This window comes from Leucoraja erinacea, chromosome 14 (genome assembly GCF_028641065.1).
Source record: "Leucoraja erinacea ecotype New England chromosome 14, Leri_hhj_1, whole genome shotgun sequence".
Classification (NCBI taxonomy): Eukaryota; Metazoa; Chordata; class Chondrichthyes; order Rajiformes; family Rajidae; genus Leucoraja; species Leucoraja erinaceus.
The window spans coordinates 54,883,374-54,904,014 of NC_073390.1; the positions used below are offsets into that span (position 1 = coordinate 54,883,374).

The 20,641-nt window shown below is 43.2% G+C and overlaps 2 protein-coding genes across 2 annotated transcripts in view; both read left to right on the plus strand.

Moving 5' to 3' along the window:
- LOC129703169 (uncharacterized) overlaps positions 1–8,175 on the plus strand; it is a 30,639-nt gene extending 22,464 nt beyond the window's left edge. The window contains exons 6-7 of the mRNA XM_055645335.1: positions 5,076–5,253; positions 5,752–8,175. Coding sequence (XP_055501310.1) covers positions 5,076–5,253; positions 5,752–5,897 — 324 coding nt within the window. The 3' untranslated portion in view covers positions 5,898–8,175. The remainder of the gene's footprint in view (positions 1–5,075; positions 5,254–5,751) is intronic.
- A 1,692-nt stretch (positions 8,176–9,867) lies between these two features.
- LOC129703756 (probable E3 ubiquitin-protein ligase RNF144A-A) lies at positions 9,868–14,243 on the plus strand. The gene is given in 5 exon segments (XM_055646460.1): positions 9,868–10,116; positions 12,182–12,279; positions 12,402–12,575; positions 13,053–13,187; positions 13,190–14,243. Coding segments are annotated over 5 exon segments (864 nt in total). The 5' UTR covers positions 9,868–10,037; the 3' UTR covers positions 13,568–14,243.
- The last annotated feature ends 6,398 nt before the right edge of the window (positions 14,244–20,641 follow it).

Consider the following 20,641-nt stretch of genomic DNA (forward strand, 5'->3'; position numbering starts at 1 on the left):
GGTTGTGGAGGCAAAATCAGTGGATATATTTACAGGAGAGGTAGATAGATTCTTGATTAGTACGGGTGTCAGAGGTTATGGGGAGTAGGCAGGAAAATGGGGTTAGGATGGAGAGATAGATCAGCCATGATTGAATGGTGGAGTAGACTTGATGGGATAATTCTACTCCTATTCAGGTAAAAATATTGTCCGGAAGAACTGAATAAATCCTCCAGCATTCGATAACATAGAAAGTAAACACACTGAGCCCATGCTGACCATCAGTATCCTTATTCCCTACTTACTAAGGGCATTCTACAGAGGCTGCACCTCTGTGGGACGTGGAAATAACTGGTGTATCAAACCCACATGGTCACAGGAGGAACGTGCAAACTCCATTAAGACAGCACCAGAGATCAAATGTGAGAGGGCAAATGTGATAACGTTTCAAATGAAAATTCTCCGAACTGTCAGTATATCAGTCAATTGTCAGACTGGGTAAATGTCTGGGCAACTGAAATGAGGCATTCAGTTCCCTCTCCACTTTGCAGTTAAAATGTAGCATTGACAGAAGGCTCCATGAAGCTGAATGCATTATACATTATAAATGTTAGCTCTTACAGCTTACTACATCAGCTTGGTTCAAATATTATGAATTGAGTATTATGCGATTGAGAATTGAGTCCCAGCATCGACTTCACCCTCTCCGAAGACTACGTAAAGCAGGCCTCCCCACTACACACCTACGGACTTATTATAGGGGGACTGTCGAGAGCACACTGACATACGGCATCACTTCCTGGTTCGGGAGCTGCAAGGCGTACGAACGGCACCAACTAGACAGGATAGTGAAGACCGCCAGCAGGATTATTGGTGCTCCACTCCCCTTCCTGCTGGACATATACAGGAAGAGATGTATCAGCAGAGCCATCTCCATCATTAAAGACCCTTATCACCCATCGCATGACATTTTCTCCATCCTGCCATCTGGGAAGAGGTACAGGAGCATTAGCTGCAAAACCAGCAGGATGCTCCTCAGCTTCTTCCCACAGGCTATAAGACTGATAAATGGACTTTGCCCCCTGCCAAGTATCGCGCACAAACCCCCAACCTGGACACACTGCAGCAGAGCCACTGTTGTGCCGCTGCCGGTCGGAACGCCTGTTGAATGTTTAGTAGAGTGTTAAATTTGATCATGATACATGTATTTTTATTTCTATTTATTTTTCATGCACACTGAATGGACACTGGTTGAGCAACGTTTTTTTGTTTCCTCTGGGTATGCGAATACTCAGGAAATGACAATAAAGATTTACAATACAATACAATACAATTATGATGCCAATTGCATTTTTAATTGCAGCTTTAATTGCACTGGGCAGTACAGTGGTGCAGCGATAGAGCTGTTGCCTCACAACGTTGCAGAACCAGGTTCGATCCCAACTATGGAACTGACTGTGCGGAGTTTGTACGTTCTCATTGTTACCACATGCGTTTTCTTCAGGTGCTCCGGTTTCCTACCACATTCCAAAGATGTGTCGGTCTGTAGATTCATTGGTTTTGGTAAATTGCCCCTAGTGTGTAGGATATAGAATTAGTGTATGTGTGATGGGTGGATGGCATGGACCTGGTAGGCTGAAGCTCCTGTTTCTGTGCCGTATCTCTAATCTAAACAAAACAAAACATTAATATAAATATCTTCCTCGAAATAAAAGGATCTGCAGAAGCTGGTTTATTAAAAGAAAAGACACAAAGTTCTTGAGTAACTCAGTGGGTCAAGCAGCATCTCAGGATAAGTGACGTTTCAGGTCAAGACCCTTCTGGCTATATTTAAGAGGGAGTTAGATGTGGCCCTTGTGGCTAAAGGGATCAGGGGATATGGAGAGAAGGCAGGTACGGGATACTGAGTTGGATGATCAGCCATGATCATATTGAATGGCGGTGCAGGCTCGAAGGGCCGAATGGCCTACTCCTGCACCTATTTTCTATATTTCTATATTTCAGACTTTATCCAGTTATTTTTGTCCCAGTTTGACAAAATTGCATTCATCCAAATGTAGCTGTCTTCCCTCACCTAGGTTCTTGTTAAAATGTATTAGGTGTATTCACCAAATATGGGGAATCAAGGGGGGGGGGACTGGCTGGAGATTGGCACTTAGCTACAGGTGATGGGGATCAGAGTGTTGAGGACGTTGGGGAATTTGGAGAACCAAGAGATGAAGTTGCTGTGGGTTCAGGCTGAAGAATCAGAAAGGCATAACTCGGTGGTAAGATTGGGGAGAGGGGGATGGGTAGGATAAATGATCATCACCTTCGGGAGGGGGTAGGGTGCTCCGGTGGTTAGCAGGAAATAAACAGGACGTTTCTGTATGGTTTTAAGAACAGAGCATTATTTAAAAACCTGATTGTTCAAAAAGAGTTTAACGAGAGACGATAGCCTAGTTTTATTGGCAATACTATTTCCATTGGGAATTATATCATTTAATGTATGTTTGGTGAAAGCACAATTTGAAGCAGACTGAGAAATGACCGTCTGAATATTTGAACAAAATGGTGCTGGCTGAAACATTTAACGAAAGGCCTTTAACCTATAACATGATGTCTCTGGCCTCCTTGTTTACAGTACCTTTCTGTCTGTGTTTCCTGTATGTGGTGTGCAGACTAGCTGAATGCTTTGTGTACACTGTCTTGTGGTTCTGGTGGAGTTATTTTGAAATGGGGCTTTCAAGACACTTTTAATTAGTTCCCTTCAACACCTTAAATTCCCTTCTGCATTTGCAATGTCATACAATCACAGGGGGAACATGCAAACTCCACACTGTATATTCAATGGAATTTGGAAGGATGAGAGGGAATCTTAAGGAAACATATACAATTATTAAGGAATTGGACAGGCTGGCTGCAAGAAAAATGTTCCCAATGTTGGGAGGGTCCAGAACCAGGGGGTCACAGTTTAAGAATAAGGGGTAGGCTATTTAGTACTGCGATGAGAAAAACCTGTTCTCCCAGTGTGTTGTGAATCCGTGGAATTCTCTGACACAAAAGGCTCTGGAGGACAATTCACTGTATGTATTCAAGAAAAAGTTGGATATTGCTCTTAGGACTAACGGAACTAATGGACATTGGGAGAAAGCAGGAACTGATTCTGGATGATCAGCCACGATCATATTGAATGGCCTACTCCTGCACCTATTTTCTATGTTTCTATACAGATAGCAACCAAGTTCAGAATTGAACCCAGGCCTCTGGTGCTATGAATCAGTAGCTATACCAGCTGTACCACTGTGCAGCCCTTTGTCCTTGTGGCATGCAGACTTCTAAACCACACCCAATTTGTGTTATTCTGTTTTTGACTTGAATTTCTAGTTCCTGGAACTCTTCAGTTTAATTTTCTTCTACAATATTCTACTTTGTTTCACTTAGTCCAGCTTTCCCAGATATTGGGTTTAGGTTTATTACTGGCACATGTACTGAGGTACAGTGAAAAGCTTCATTTCACATGCTATCCAAACACATCAGATGTATCTTACATAAATACAATCGTCAAACTCAACTACAATAGTACAATGGTTAATGGTTATATGGTTATATGGTTACAATAGATAGAACAATGGGGAAGGTACATGAGATGAGGAAAGCAATTTTCACACAGAGAGTGGTGATTCTCTGGAATTCTCTGCCACAGAATGTAGTCGAGGCCAGTTCATTGGCTATATTTAAGAGGGAGTTAGATGTGTCTCGGTGACTGCCAATCACCACCCCCCCCTCCGGACACTTATTATATTTTTTTATTCAAATCGTTTGCTATGTCGCTCTTCAAGGGAGATGCTAAATGCATTTCGTTGTCTCTGTACTGTACACTGACAATGACAATTAAAATTGAATCTGAATCTGAATCTGAATCTGAATCTGAATCTGTGTCCCTTGTGGCTAAAGGGATCAGGGGGTATGGAGAGAAGGCAAGTACAGGATACTGAGTTAGATGATCAGCCATGATCATATTGAATGGTGTTGCAGGCTCGAAGGGCCGAATGGCCTACTCTTGTACCTATTTTCTATGTTTCAATGTTTCTCTAGAGACGCTGCCTAACCCATTCAGTTACTCCAGCATTGGGTCTTTTTTTTGGTATAAAATGTGGAAGCTTGGAAAAAAAGAGAATGAATTCTTATTTTGAACATGCCTGAATTTTCTTTAGTAGAGAGTCCCCATCTTGTAGCCTCTATATATCTGTTCATGAAGTCTTCTGTGGACAGTGGTCATTGACAAATCCACACCTGACTCCTGAAGAGTGTTTCTGATCTGTCGGGCAGGTGTTTGGGGATTTTTCTTTATTATAGAGAGAATTCTTCTGTCATCAGCTGTGGAGGTCTTCCTTGGCCTGCCAGTCCCTTTGTGATTAGTAAGCTCACCAGTGCTCTCTTTTTTGTTAATGATGTTCCAAACAGTTGATTTTGGTAAGCCTAAGGTTTGGTTGATGTCTCTAACAGTTTTATTCTTGTTTCTCAGTCTCATAATGGCTTCATTGACTTTCATTGGCGCAACTTTGGTCCTCATGTTGATAAACAGCGATAAATGTTTCCAAAGGTGATGGAAAGACTGGAGGAAAGACTGAGAGCTCTCTTATACCTACATTAAGGAGACATTTAAACCCACCTGAGCAATTACAAACACCTGTGAAGCCATGTGTCCCAAACATTATTGTGCCCTGAAATAGGTGGACTATGTACAAACACATGGTGAAACCGAGACGTATAAAAATGGCCTTTAATAAAATCTGACAATGTGCGCTTTAACCACATGTGATATTTTCTATTACAAATCTCAAATTGTGGAGTACAGAGGCAAATAAATAAATGATGGGTCTTTGTCCGAAACATTATGGCGGGCACTGTATGTGCCAAACACAGGCAGGTGGCACTAGCGTAGATAGGACATGCTGGTTGGGCCGAAGGGCCTGTTTCCAAGCTCTATGACTATAGTAGTTCGTTGTACCTCATATAGTTGCAACAGAGATTGCTCAATGCTGCATTTCTTGAAAACATGTGGAAAGCGAAAGTGAAACCTAGTCCAGTTTTAAACAGATTCTGTGAACTAACGAAGAGAGAACAGAGCGGTTGACGGTCCGGGTGCTGCGATGTCGAAAAGGATTCAAGTGTACGTGAACGACCTGAAAGGAAAAACATATACTATTAATATTGGGGAATCCGAAGATGATTTCAAAAGGATGACAGTCCTCAGTCTAAAGAAGAAAGTGATCGCGAAATTGCTACCAGGTCCGTGAGTAAAATGTGGCGTCTAGTTTTCAAAAATAAAAGCTGGGATGAAATCGAGAAAGCAGTTTGTAATGGGGGGGGTGCAAATTTGGAATGACAATATTCCACGGGGTCGATAGACACGTGGTTACGTGTGTGACTAATGCACGGGATCAATGCTGGATGTAAAGGCGAAGTTTAGACGGGTTACCAAAGACGGCAGCGCAAGGAACTGCAGATGTTGGTTTACAAATGAAAAGTGCTGGGGAACAAAGTGAGCCGGACAGGCAGCACCTCCATGATGGACAAGCGACGTTTCAGGTCGGGACCCTTCCTCAGACTGATTGTTGTTGGGGATAGGAAGCTAGAATAGAGACACTGAATCAATGTGTGGATGGGTGTGGGGGGTGAACAAAGTCTGGCAAGTGATCGGTGGAAAAGGCATTCAGGATGGACTTGATGCTGTGTTCTTTTCTCACCCCCCCCCCCCCCCCCCCCCTCTTTTTTTCTTTTCTGCAGAGGTCCGGGGCACAGATGACCTCCGCCTGCTTTTTGGCAGTGATCAACTGGAAGACAATAAAACATTGGCTGCTCACGGGATCCAGGACAGATCCACAATACTCATCGTACTGAGTCTGCCAGGAGGGGGAACGTACAGCGAGTGAGATTCTCACCCGTGAAACATTCGTGTGGAAATGAAGATTCTGGACAATGAATAGTAATGATCCATATGTCTCTGATCCGAAAATGCCGACACAACGATAATCTTAACATTCATAAAGTGTATGTTACCCAATGTACCTTAGTATTTATTTCAATATGGGGCTTCAACATTTCACCTGATGTTCTATACACTGTATTCTCGTCTGTAAACCAATCCTGCATTGTTTCAATACTTTATTTTTATCCTCACCGAAATAGTCTTTGTATTTCCCCATCAGCTGTTTAGCATGGGATAGTAAATGCGATGATTACACTACCTATCGAGTGAGTAAATACAACGAGGCAGTTTTGTATAAACGTTGCATGCATGACCTTTGCTCAAATATTATTTACCTTTATCCTTTATTAATAAATATTTTAAATGTATGCAGTGTTGTACAAGCACAAGGCTGGTGTTTAAGACGGGAGGTGAAAATATTGGAGAACTAAATGTGGAAAGATGACTAATGAAGGCAAGCATGCCAAATAATTGACTCACCACTGCCGTCAGGGAACTATGCACTTCTAACCCGAGGCCTGCCCTGGTTTAACACCAAAATGCAACACGTTGCACTTGTCACAGTTATATTCTATTTGCCATTCCTTGGCCGACTTTCTCATTTGTTCCAGATTGTAATCCTAAATAACCTTCTTTACCCCCCACTCTATCTCCAATGTTGGTGTTGGTAGCCAACTTTGCCCAGCTCACTGTACGGCAACAATGCAGGAACTCCTGGCATTAACTGCTCCAATATATACCACTAGTCTCGAAAATGAATGTTTAATCATTGTACCCAAGTCCTACTCTAATTCCTAGTTAATCCACACATGAGATTTTATTTACCCTAGTACTATAAACATTCAACTAATAGAAGAAACATCACAAACAATTTCACATTTATAAAGGCAGGTTTCTACACATATTTTTCATGTTATTTTCAGAAAATTGTATCACATCTTGTTATAATTTTACTGTTGGTGAAGTGAAAGAATAAAATGAAGAAATGTGTGGATAACTTTGTCATCTTTTCCATTGATTCCCTTGCATTAAATATGTGTGTAGTTTACTTATCCTTAAGGGGCTGTCCCACTTGGGCGACCTCCACCGCGAGTTCTGGCGAGTTTGCCCTCAATCCATACTCGTAGCATGGTCGCCACAAGGTCGTAGGAGGTCTTCGTAACTCTCCTTCATGTTCGAGAGTGGTCTCCGCGTACTCGAGGCCTCAGCTAGGTCGCTGCGGTTTTTTCACTATGTTAAAAAATGCCTGCGAGTAAAAAAAGGTCGCCATGGAAAAATCGATACTTTTTTTACTCGTAGGTTTAGTCGTAGTAGGTCGGCATGTCAGTCGTGGGTAGTCGAAGCTAGTCGTAGGTAATCTTCATCATAGTCGAAGGGCGGTCGAAGGAGGTCGTCTTCACTCTCCACTATTCGGTGTCCAATTTTCCCTTAGTTAGTCGAAGCTGGTCTTCAACGCGACATTTTTTTCAAACTCTCCTAAGCTCTTCTTAACTTGCCAATTAGGTCGCCCAAATGGGACAGGCCATTTACTCTTCATTCTCAACCTGAAACATCGCCCATTCCTTCTCTCCAGAGATGCTGCCTGATCCGCTGAGTTACTCCAGCATTTTGTGTCTACCGTTGATTTTACCAGTATCTGCAATTCTTTCTTACACAAAAAGTGAAACCTTTATTGTCTGCGCTCAATCATGTTCTACGATTCTTACTGCCATAAGGCTAAATGGCCCAGAATGAAGTTGAACAGAGCATATGTACATTGTGACAACACACAAACACAAGCAAATAGGAGCAAGAGGACGTCACCCTAAACCTGCCACACCATGCAATATGACAATGGTTGGTGACTTCACTTCTGTGCCCATTCCCTATAACACCTATGGGCGGCACAGTGGTGCAACTGTACAGTTGCTGCCTTACAGTGCCAGAGGCAGAATAATCAGGTTCCATCCTGACTGTGGGTGTTGTCTGTACAGAGTTTGTACATTCTCCCCGTAAACTGCGTGGGGTTTCTCCCTGATCTCCAGTTTCCTTGTGGATTTTATTGTCAATATAATTGATTAACAGTTCATTTATATTTTCATAATAAATTCATATTTTTAATGTCTTTGTCAATTTTTGTACATCTTAATATATAGAGACTGGGATGAGTGATTTAACTGATAAAGGTTAATAAAAGGTTACATTCATAACGCTCAGGAACATACTCTGCCCACGGCATCAAATGAGGGAGAAAGAAAAAAAGAAAGGGAAAGAAAGAAAGAAAGAAAGAAAGAAAGAAAGAAAGGGAAAGAAAGAAAGAAAGGGAAAGAAAGAAAGAAAGGGAAAGAAAGAAAGAAAGGGAAAGAAAGAAAGAAAGGGAAAGAAAGAAAGAAAGGGAAAGAAAGAAAGAAAGGGAAAGAAAGAAAGAAAGAAGAAAGAAAGAAAGAAAGAAAAAGAAAGAGAAAGAGAGAAAAAGAAAGGAAATAAAGAAGTGAAAGAAAGGGAAAGAGAGAGGGAAAGAAAGAAAGAAAGAAAGAAAAGAAAGAAAGAAAGAAAGAAAGAAAGGAAAGAAAGAAAGAAAGGGAAAGAAAGAAAGAAAGGGAAAGAAAGAAAGAAAGGGAAAGAAAGAAAGAAAGGGAAAGAAAGAAAGAAAGAAAGAAAGAAAGAAAGAAAGAAAGAAAGAAAGAAAGAAAGAAAGAAAGAAAGAAAGAAAGAAAGAAAGAAAGAAAGAAAGAAAGAAAGAAAGAAAGAAAGAAAGAAAGAAAGAAAGAAAGAAAGAAAGAAAGAAAGAAAGAAAGAAAGAAAGAAAGAAAGAAAGAGAAAAAAAGAAAGAAGGAAAGAAAGAAAAAGAAAGAAAGAAAGAAAAGAAGAAAGAAAGAAAAAGAAAGAAAGAAAGAAGAAAGAAAGAAAGAAAGAAAGAAAGAAAGAAAGAAAGAAAGAAAGAAAGAAAGAAAGAAAGAAAGAAAGAAAGAAAGAAAGAAAGAAAGAAAGAAAGAAAGAAAGAAAGAAAGAAAGAAAGAAAGAAAGAAAGAAAGAAAGAAAGAAAGAAAGAAAGAAAGAAAGAAAGAAAGAAAGAAAGAAAGAAAGAAAGAAAGAAAGAAAGAAAGAAAGAAAGAAAGAAAGAAAGAAAGAAAGAAAGAAAGAAAGAAAGAAAGAAAGAAAGAAAGAAAGAAAAAGAAAGAAAGAAAGAAAGAAAGAAAGAAAGAAAGAAAGAAAGAAAGAAAGAAAGAAAGAAAGAAAGAAAGAAAGAAAGAAAGAAAGAAAGAAAGAAAGAAAGAAAGAAAGAAAGAAAGAAAGAAAGAAAGAAAGAAAGAAAGAAAGAAAGAAAGAAAGAAAGAAAGAAAGAAAGAAAGAAAGAAAGAAAGAAAGAAAGAAAGAAAGAAAGAAAGAAAGAAAGAAAGAAAGAAAGAAAGAAAGAAAGAAAGAAAGAAAGAAAGAAAGAAAGAAAGAAAGAAAGAAAGAAAGAAAGAAAGAAAGAAAGAAAGAAAGAAAGAAAGAAAGAAAGAAAGAAAGAAAGAAAGAAAGAAAGAAAGAAAGAAAGAAAGAAAGAAAGAAAGAAAGAAAGAAAGAAAGAAAGAAAGAAAGAAAGAGTGGTGATGGGTGAAAAGGACACACATACTGGAGTAACTCAGCAGGTCAAGCAGCATCTCTGGAGAACATGTATAGGGGACGTGTTGGGTCGGGACCCTTCTTCAGTCTGAGATTTCTCCAGAGATGCTGCCAGACCCGCTGAGTCCAGCACTTTGTATCTTGCTTTGCGAACCAACATGTTTCCTTGTTTCTACGAGGTGGCGGGGAAATGAGAGGGGGGTTAGGGGTGAGGCAAAGGAAAGAGAGAGGGAGAATGGAGCTGTTATTCATAATTCCAGGGGGGGAGGGCGGGGTGTTGTGATGTTTCCCGGCTCACGAGTCTTGCTCAAATGAATTGAAAGTGAAACTTCTACAGATTGGAACTCCATGGGATTGGCCGTAAGGTTCACACTTCATTGCGTTTGTTTGCAGCAAGCATCAGTCGGGTGTTGGACTTTAGAGACAGTCGGAGCGGTCGTGAACAGGCGGCAGCAACCTTTGGACACATTGGTTGGGACTGAGCATCCAGGAAAGGATGACGGAGACGCCGGGAAAGTGCTACGATCCCAATGACAGCACCCTGAAGTTTGTACAGAGAAAGGACGAGATCACAGGTCTCTTTTTAAAACTCATTCGTTGATATATTTTATTTGCAGACGTTTCCTGACCTACCGAGCGTTTCAAGCATCTTCCGTCTGAATGTTTGAATTGGGAAACTAATGGATTTATCAACGCTTTCCTGGGGCGTGGGAGGTGACCCCGTGTGGCCAGTTCGGACGTAGCAAAAACGGTGGAGGGGGGAATGAGATTGGGTTTGTCTGAGATTCCAGCATCAGGGTAGTACCGACTCGGAAGATGACTTTGTCCCCAGGGATGTCATTCATTTTCAACTACCATCCCATATTGGGGACTATTCTATGACTCTCCTGTTCCTTTACGTTCCAGATAGATTAAGGGGAGAGCGGTGTGTCATTTGCTGCAAATACCCAGTCTCTGGTGCTGGAGCGGCAGTTAATGCATGTGCACGGCCAATCTCTAGTGTGTAGGATCCCTGCGTTGTCAGGCGCTTGTGTGCTTTGAAAGATCTGCCATTTTTCGGCCCAAATCTAACATTGGTCTAAATCTAACATTTTCTGCCGAAGGGACATTCTGGTTCGATATGACAGTGTGGAGAGAAAGGGGAACGGCTGGAGGAACTTAGCCTTGTCGAGGCTCTTGGGAGGTTGTCTATTTCCCTCCACAGACTGCTCACCTTCTCTTGCAGCAGATTCCAGCTTGTGCCGTCTCCATTGCCTCCTCGTTATGTGAGACACTGCCCATAACATTGAGCACGGGTAAAATATCCATCTGCAAACGTCCCCATTGTTGATCTTATGGGGAAGGACAAGACATTGATGAAGAAGCTGAAGGTAGTTGGAGCAACAGACAATACTCTGAAACACAATGATATAATTGTTTGAAGGTTTGATGACCAAGGGCTGAGGCAACTGATCACCAATAACCAACTCTCTGTATTTGGTATAGCTTCACCATTTGATTCATAGTCAGAGTCCTAGGATCATACAGAGTGGAAACAGGCCCTTTGGCCCAACTTACCCACGCCAACCAATATATCGCATCTACACTGGTCCCACGCCTGCATTTGGCCAATATCCCTCTAAACCGGTCCTATCCATGCACCTGGCTAATTGCTTCTTAAACATAGCAACAATCCCTGCCTCAACCACCTCCTCCAGCAGTGCAGTCCATACACCCAGAACCCCTTTTTGTGAAAAAGTTACCCTCAGATTCCTATTAAATCTTTTCCCCTTCACCTTAAACCTATGCCCTCTGGTTCTCGATTCACCTACTCTGGGCAAGAGACTGGCCGGCTAAACTATCTATTCATGATTTTATACACCTCTATAAGATCACCCCTCACCCTCCTGCATTCTAAGGACTAGAGTCACCGCCGGCTCAATCTCTCCCAAAAGCTCAGACTTGAATCCTGGCAACATCATTGTAAATCTGTTTTGTACCCGTTACAACTTGACAATATCTTTCCTCTAACAAGGTGCCCAGAACTGAATACAATCCTCTCAATGCGGTCTCACCAACGTCTTATATAACTGCAACATGACTTCCCAAACTCTATACTGAACACTCTGCTACACTCCAGACTGATGAGGGCCAATGTGCCAATTGCCCATTGGTTTTTCACAGGGCCACCTTGAGATTCAACTGGGTCAAATAGTGTAGTTCTCAGCTCCAAGTGTAGTCAGTCTGATCTAGTAATCTACTCCTTGCTATGTGCTGGCACCATATCTATAATGAGGGCTGCAGCTTGTTCTAGATATGAGCATTGTGTGGCAAAGTGAATGGTCCATGGTATCTCCTTTGCTAGCAATATGGGAGGAACAAGTTAGAAAGGTTGACCTCTTCAAAGTTTGCAGGTGATGGATAATGCCAGGGAATGGAAGGGCTGGGTGGGGAGGGTGAGTAGACCAGGAAGTTACACACACAGAGTGATCCCAGCAGAAAGGGGGAGAGAGTTTGCTGGTTGACTTTGTCCTTCTTTTGTAAACAAGATATATTGGGACAATTCTCTACATTTATGGAGAGTTTACTTTATATTTTTATGTCAGAATTTGCTTGTTATAAAAGTTATGCCAGAACTCTAATGAAAGATCTCATTTGTAGGTGATGATGACCCAAATGTTCTCAGAGTGGAGATGTCCTGTGGACATGCTGTGGACCCCACAGCACTGACCGGATGGTGCCGTAGCCTGATAGATCGTGTAAGTATTTCTGGCAATCAGTTTCCATGCACTTTTCATTCATTTTAACTCTTGCATGGCCTTGCATCGAAGCAAACGTTAACATTGGTATTTTTGTTTGCAACACCCAATACCTATGTTAGGGTCATTTCACATTCCACTGCCCTGCTATAAAGGATGGAACAGAAGGAAAGTGCAACAAGGAATGGCCCTATGTGGAGGTTCGCAGGCATGCGTTGCTGACTGACGATGAACAGAAGTATTTTGAAGAGAAGGTTGCCTTACTCGCTGCGGCAAAGTACTGTGAATTCAGCACGGTAATACAGCACCTTATTTATAATAAATGGTAACAAAATTCATAACAGGAATTGAGAAAATCCAAATTGGCAAGATGGAAATGGGCATAGGCAATCACAAGTACATATTTGCAAGAAGCAGAATTAGGCCATTCGGCCCATCAAGTCCACACCGCCATTCAACCATGGCTAATCTATGTTTCCCTCTCAACCCCATTCTCCTATATAGTTTCAGTAGGAGGGAACTGAAGATACTGGTATGCACTGAAGATAGACTGAAAATGATAGAGTAATTCAACTGGACAGGCAGCACGTCTGGATAGAAAGAGTGGATGATGTTTCTACCTGAAACCTCACCTAGTCCTATCCAGAAATGCTGCCTGTCCCACTGAGTTACTCCAGCATTTTGTGACTATCTTTGGTTTAAACCAGCATCTGCAGTTCCTTCCTATACATATTTTATTTCAGTGTTGAAGTCATTGTTCTGTCTTTCTTCAGTGCCCTGGATGCCAGACTTGTGTCGAGCGAAAAGATCTGACAAATCTTTCAGTGAGATGTTCCATTTGTACAGCGCAAAATGGAAGATGCTATGAATTTTGCTGGCAATGTTCGAAGGAATGGAAGGGCCAAGCACCCCCCGTTCTGATCGATGCGACAATGAAGGATGCACAAACATTCAGCTGGACGCCCTTAAGAAATGTGACATGAAAACTTTATTTTACAGTAAAATCCAATGCCCTAAATTCCGCGCTTGTCCCACATGTGGGATTACTATAGAGCATAAAGAAATGTGCAAGTATATCCTGTGCTCCAGGTGTCATGTGGAGTTTTGCTTTGCTTGTCTTAAGACCAAAGCAGTTTGTGAAAGATCATCTGACTTTTCTGCTACTTGTGCTAATCCCGTGGCCCCGAGGCAAACAAGTATTCCCACGTGGACTCGCACTACAAATGTTACTCATCAATCACCAATACCAACCACCAATAATGAGAATTCATGGTGCACAATTTTATAAAGCAAGTATCAGTTTGTGCAAAAACAGGAAAAGGTTTCAGGCACGGTAAATGAAGCATTGCCAATAAGCAAATTGATAATCATTGTTGACTTTATTAAGATGCTACTTATTGCTAATAATGTGAATAAATAGATTTTGTATGGTAATTACGCAATATGCCATCCTGCAACAAAATATGATCACCTCAATTATAATTTCATTTTGTATCCATAATAATGTTAACTCTGAATTAATGTAGCATTTAGTCTGAGTATCTGTTTAATTTCAAGGTAACATCAAAACCTGACTCGTATTTCATTTTGGATGTGGGTGAAACTTCAAATCTCTGTGTTGATGGTTTGAACAACCAAGGGTACTTTATTTTGAAATTTATATTTTAAAATTTGCTTCTTAAATATGTGAATGCATTATGCAAAATTAATTTAATTGCATTTTTTCCTTCAATATTAAATTAAATTTACATTTTAAATATTCAAAGTAATGGGCAGGAAATCACTATTTAAATATTGATAAATCAGCTGCCTGTGCACTGTTTTAACCTGTAGAATGCATACTGGTATTGGTTTGTGTGGCTCGGACAGGGTTTTTCATATAAGTTTGTTATGTTATTCATGTTATACCAACTCTGTAATGTTTGATTTCTTCAAATAAAATGACCAGACGTTTGGCACAAGAATTCTGCATATTTGTATTGAAAATGTACAAAATGTCTCTCGTGACACAGAATAAATGGGCAAGAATTAGATGTGAAACAATTAGAAGCTATTTCCAAAATCCAATACCTACCTGAGAAAAAGAAGTTGGTAGTTTTTGTATAACTTTCTTTTAATACTGTTTAACGAGCATCCAGAACATCTCTACAATATCTGTGGAAGTCACAGAAATATCACGGTCTTCATATACAGAGTTCACACATACGTGTATGAGTCATTTATATTAGGAGCAGGTGTAGCCCGTTGATCAGCTCCACTACTAAAGACTGGTTGATTTTATTTCGGAGTCACGTGAGTGACTACGTGAAGAACCCGCCTCAGGACGCATGTGCGGCATTACGTTTCAGCAGGCAACAGCGGCAGGCGGGAGACAGGGCTCCCGTAACAACCAGAAAAACTAAGCTTTAGGTAAGTACTTACCTTTATTTTAACAGCCCCTTCGCGTCTGCTTGTTCCCCGCAGGGCATGCAAGCGGCCCCCTTGGACTCCGGGGAAGGAGTGTTCCGTTCGCGGAAGGGGGGGAAAGACGCCACCAGGACCGCACACACGGCGGACCATGGATGGGAGCTGTGCCGGTGCCGGTACCACTCCACAGGGGCGACAACGGGAAGACGGCGCTTGCACTGCGTTGGAGGTTCCCCTCAGTCCTCGCTCGCCCTCGAGTAACTGGCCAGGTGAGGCAGGCAGGCGGGCGGGCGGAGGCTTCCGACCATTCGGAGCCGATGAGGGGGACCCACGACGCAGTGTTGGCGTGGAGTGCGCTGCACTCTAACAGCAGCCCGAGTGCATGAGAGAGAGAGAGCGCACCGCGGCAGGACCGCTAACCAGCGCCCCGCTCCCGACACTGCACCAAGCCCGTCAACACTTCAGCAACGGGCTGGGGAAAACGCTGCACCTGCCTGCTCAACGGAGGACGTCTCATTGCGGGGGCAGCAACAGGCGGTAGGACCGCTTAGTGGGCGGTCCGCTACCCCGACACCACGACCGAGCCAGCCCGCTAGCGCCTGAGCAGCGGGCTGGATGTATGCAAAACCGGCCGGTGGTGCCGACATCGGACGGGGACGTCTCTCCACCCAGGAGGGGGAGAGACAGCCGCCTGAGCTGCAGGAGCGGCTCTTGGGCATTGGAGAGGTGAGTTGCAGTTGTGTTTTTTTTGCAGGTTTCAGGAACGCAACGCAGAAAACTCAAAAGATAAACTGCCCCGCTCCAACTCTACCAGCGGGGCAGCAACCAGCGGCAGCGTCGCTCGCAGAGCGTTTTTCGCTATCCCTGAGACCGAGCCAAGCCCAGTCTCGCCAGAGCCTGCACGGCGGACTGGGAAAGCGGCCAGGAAGCCAAACGGCCGGTCGTCTCCGACTCGTCGGAGGGGGACATGTCTCCACCAAAGCAGAGAGAGACAGCCGCCTGAGCTGCATTTAGCAGCTCCTGGAGGAGAAGGTCCACCGGGAACAGCAGCGCTCCCGGCGAGACAGGACAGGCACCTCCTCCATAGTGTCGTGTCAGGCACTGCCCTTTGCTACCCTCATACCACGGGTTGGAGCAGGAGGCTAGCATTGGTGACCAGGGCAGGGCTGGTCTGCAAATGGGGCAGGCGGACAAAATCGGGAGTATGCATGAGGTGCAGGATCAGGAACAGCTGTTGGGTGTGGTGGACCGCTTCGTAGCAACCCCACAGGCTGGAGCACCGCCGGAGCCAAAAAATGGCAGCCAGTATTAACCACCTATCCAACAAACCTCTACTGAAGAAGGTGCTCGCAGGAAGTGCTGGTATTAAGGTGTACCACACAATTCGAACTAAACAATCTCCGGAGGGAAATATAAGACCTGCCCTCAATCTCAAAATTTGCAGGCTTGAGTAAAGCCCCAGCTGCGGAGGCAGACTCACTGCTATTTGGGGAGAGATCTGAACAAAAAGCTGAAGGAGATGGAAGAGGCATCAAAAACCTTCGGCATCATGAGGGCAGGCCCCGGGACGAGCAAACCACGACTTCCGATACCCAAGCGGCAGCACCCCACGGCATCCACCAGTCGACGTCTAGAATATGGGACTGGTGAACGCTTGGGGCCGCATTATCCCCAAAGATCTTTTAGATCAGGGCCCGCCGCGGACCCCCTGGAAAATGCGCCTCCCCCCAACGTCGCCAGCACGTCGTCAGAACAAAAGCACTCAGAAAACAGAAAAGACAAAACCGCCAATAACCATGGAGGTAGGTGGGTCTGGTTCCTACCAGCATATAGAGCTCTTTCCTGGACTATCTTGGGTTTCATATTAATTCAGTCCACGTAACTATAATGTTGCCAAGAGACAACATAATAAACAAGCAACAAATTAATGGTCAACAAACTACCAACTACTCGACAAGTAACAGAGTAATTGGGAAAATGGTAGCATTTCTGTCTACATGATTCAGACCTTAGTATCAAAAACAACATATACGTTGTCATTGAGCATCTCATGAAGTTACCCACTGAAGTAATATCAGAAAGACAGTGGTGGGGTTTACCACTTATACTGGGCATTAAGTATCTAAAAAATGTTCGGGTGAATTTTATGGATTTAAAGCACTTGCATGTACGGTTATAAATAGACTACACTACGGTGGTGGCCTACATTAACCATATGGGTGGCATAAAGTCGGTATCATGTGACAAGTTGGTCAAAACAATTTGGCAATGGTGTGTCCAAAGATGTATTTGACTATCAGCAACTTACCTGCCAGGTAAGCTAAATACAGTGACAGACACCAGGTCACATAAATTTAATGACAACATCGATTAGATGTTTTTTATAAAAAAGTTTTAACAAAACTATCAAGCTATATGACACGCCAGATATTAATGCATTTCGTTGTCTCTGTACTGTACACTGACAATGACAATTAAAAATCTGAATCTGATATCGATTATCTGCATCAACGCTAAATCACCAGGTGTTTGGGGATGTCCTATGTATGTCGCGTGGGAACCAGACCCTGGGGCAGCAAATGCGTTCGCGCTGCATTGGTGAAATTATTTCTATGTATTTCTTCCCTTCTGCCTCATCAATCGAGGACTACGCACAGTACAAAAGGATTCTGCTTCAGGTATTTGATAGTACCTGACGGACTTACGCAGCCATGGTTCCCTATACGACATGACATGGTTGTTGAAACTTCGATGGTATTTCCCAGTAACCCAGAATTATTAACAATCGGAGCCGGGCACAAGTCAACTGTGCCATGGGAAAATCAAGCTCCTGGGTTGCAGATTCTGCACAAGCCATATCTGGGACTGGGATTGTTATACTGAACCATCGACACCATGTCAGCATCCTTCTGAACATCCACTGGACTACAGCACTTGTCCAGCATCAAGAGAAGTACTGCAAGGATACAGGGATAACCTACTCAACCGCTACAGTTACTACGAACTGGAATTCCTGGTGAACCTTCATCATGATGAAGGATTCGGCTACAGTACCATCAACACAGCTAGAATTGCCCTGCCTGTTTTTTCAAAACAGCTACAGGACAACAGGCCATGGGGTCACTGGCTGGGGGTAAATCTTTGAAGGGTATTACAACTCTAAATCCCTAGACCAGGTACACCCATATACGGGATGTCACAGTGGTATAACCATACCTCAGGGGATGCCCACCAGCCAGATCCCTAAACCTGAACCTTCTATGCACTAAACACATATGTTGAGGGCACACGGAGCAGCACAGAGGGTCCAGTCACTACTCCTATTGCAACTGGACACCATGCTCACAGCTTCAGACCAGATCTCTATCATTGTCCAGGGAATGGTCAAACCAAACCAGGAACACCTTATCCAGTCATAAAACCCGGGCTTACCCGCCAGAAAACACGGTAATGTGCCGTGACCCTATTACCTTACATAGACACAACCTAAATATTCGAGGGAGATGAAAAGCCTTGTGGGTTGGTCACAAAAAACCTTGTGGTCGGGAAACAAGCCTTTTTTGGGATGGCTCAAGCAGGTATTAAAGCTCCTGGGATAAAACTAACATGTACAAAGTTTTCATTCCACAGGACAAGCTTCCACGTCAACGGCAAAAGAATGGACGTGCCTATAAACCACATCCTGGCTACAGCAGAATGGTGGGGGTAAAACGTTCAGAGAAATAATTTATTATAAACTGTTGACAAAACCTGTTTTTATTTGCAGGAAAGATTCCAATCTGCAAATATTTAAATTAGCCAAGGGGAGCATTTAAATTTCTTCATTGTTATTGTAAAATACCATTGTGTTTCTATAAACAGATTCATTGGTTGATTACGATAACACACTTCCTCCCTCAAAGACTTCGGCAGTGATGTAGTAATAGCTGTTACACGGTTTGAAATCACAGAAGCTTTGAAATCTTCACGTAGTCACTCACGTGACTCCGAAGTAAAATAGTAAGATTAAACGAGAACTTACCAGTTTGAAGTTTGATCTGTATTTTATGAGGAGTTACGATGAGGGATTACGTGCCCTCCGCTCCCACCCTCATTATATGGGTCAAACTGATAAATTGATGTCTCTTTGTCTTTACTATGTTACTTCAAATACTTGTGTCTATCTGTGATTCCACACCGCTGCTTTGAAGTATGCTGCACATGCGTCCTGAGGCGGGTTCTTCACGTAATCCCTCATCGTAACTCCTCATAAAATACAGATCAAACTTCAAACTGGTAAGTTCTCGTTTAATCTTACTATTTGATTGTAAACTCCACATTTCCATCTACGTACAGTTAACTTTCACTCCCTCACTATTGAAGAATCGTTCAACCACTGCCCTAACCCAACCACTTCACTTCCACTATTCTTTGGGGAAACATTTCAAAGACTGGCAACCATCTGCTAGAAAAATAAAACAATATCTGACCTTGTTATATATTCATTTTGTTGGATCTGGCTCTTGCTGGTAAGGCCTGCCATTATCGCCCAGCCCTCTTTGTCCTTAGAAGGTGGTGGTGGGCTGTCTTCTTGAACCAATCCAGTCTTTCTGGTGAAAGCACTTCCCCAGTGTGATCGGGGAGGGAGCTCCAGGACTTAGTCAGCAACAATGAAGGACCAGCAACTAATTTTCGAGTCAGGGAGGGCAGAATGAGGCCACACACAATTTGAAGGAACATATTTCATATTTCACTTGGGCAGCTAACAAGCTCGAGGGTATCGTCCCAAAACGTTACCCATTCCTCTCCAGAGATGCTGCCTGTCTCGTTGACTTACTCCAGATTCTGTGTCTATCTTATAGGTAGATGGGACTAGGGGAGAATAAGTGTTTGGCAAGGACTAGAAGGGCCGAGATGGCTTGTTTCCGTGCTGTAATTGTTATATGGTTATATCTTTGGTATGAATATTGAGTTCTTCAATTTCAAGTAGCCCTTGTATTCCATCCCCATTCCTACCCCACCCTAGTTGTCCTGCCAGATCCACTGTTTGCATCGCCACTTCCACAGCCAACAATGGACCATTGTGGGCTCCACCTTTCCTTGGTCATCGGTGCTGGCTCTGATTTGTTCTGAACCTTGTCATACCTCTGGTTTGCCTCTCCCTTGACAGTCTGCAGAAGGGTTTCAACACAGAACAGTCACATCCATTTTCTCCAGTGATGCTGCCTGACATTTGAGTTACTCCAGCCTTTTGTGTCTCACTTTGGGCAGTGGAACCGGCAGGTGGTGGCATTTCCATGCACCTATTGACCTTGTCCTTACTTGGACAGAGAAGACAGGGGTTTGAAAGGTCCTCTTTGGAGTAGCCTGGATGAGTAACTGTGGCAGGGTTATTGGTGGTGGAGGTACAGGCAAACCTGCATTACTGAGGGAGGAAGTTGATACATTCCAGGAAACCAGTCCATACCATGATTTTACGTAAAGCCGAGCTGCGACACCTGTATAGGCATCAAGAAGCACGTTTGTGTTGAGTTGCTGCTGTCCAGCACCAGAGACCCAGGTTCAATCCTGACTAAGGGGGCTGTCTGTATGGAGTTTGTATGTTCTCCCTGTGACAGCGTGGGTTTTCACAGAGAGCTTGGGTTTCCTCCCACACTCCAATGACGGACAGGTTTTTATGGAGAGAAGGCAGGTACAGGATACTGAGTTGGATGATCAGCCATGATCATATTGAATGGCGGTGCAGGCTCGAAGGGCCGAATGGCCTACTCCTGCACCTATTTTCTATGTTTCTATGATTGAATGGCAGAGTAGACTTGATGGGGTGAATGGACTAATTCTGTTCCTCCAACTTATGAGCTTGTGTTCAATTTTGCTTTCTACAAATTCAAAGTGTGATGATCAAGCACCACTGTTACACATTGCTCTTCAGTTAATGTGAGCGTTTGCCATCAAATGACCACAGCAATACTTCATG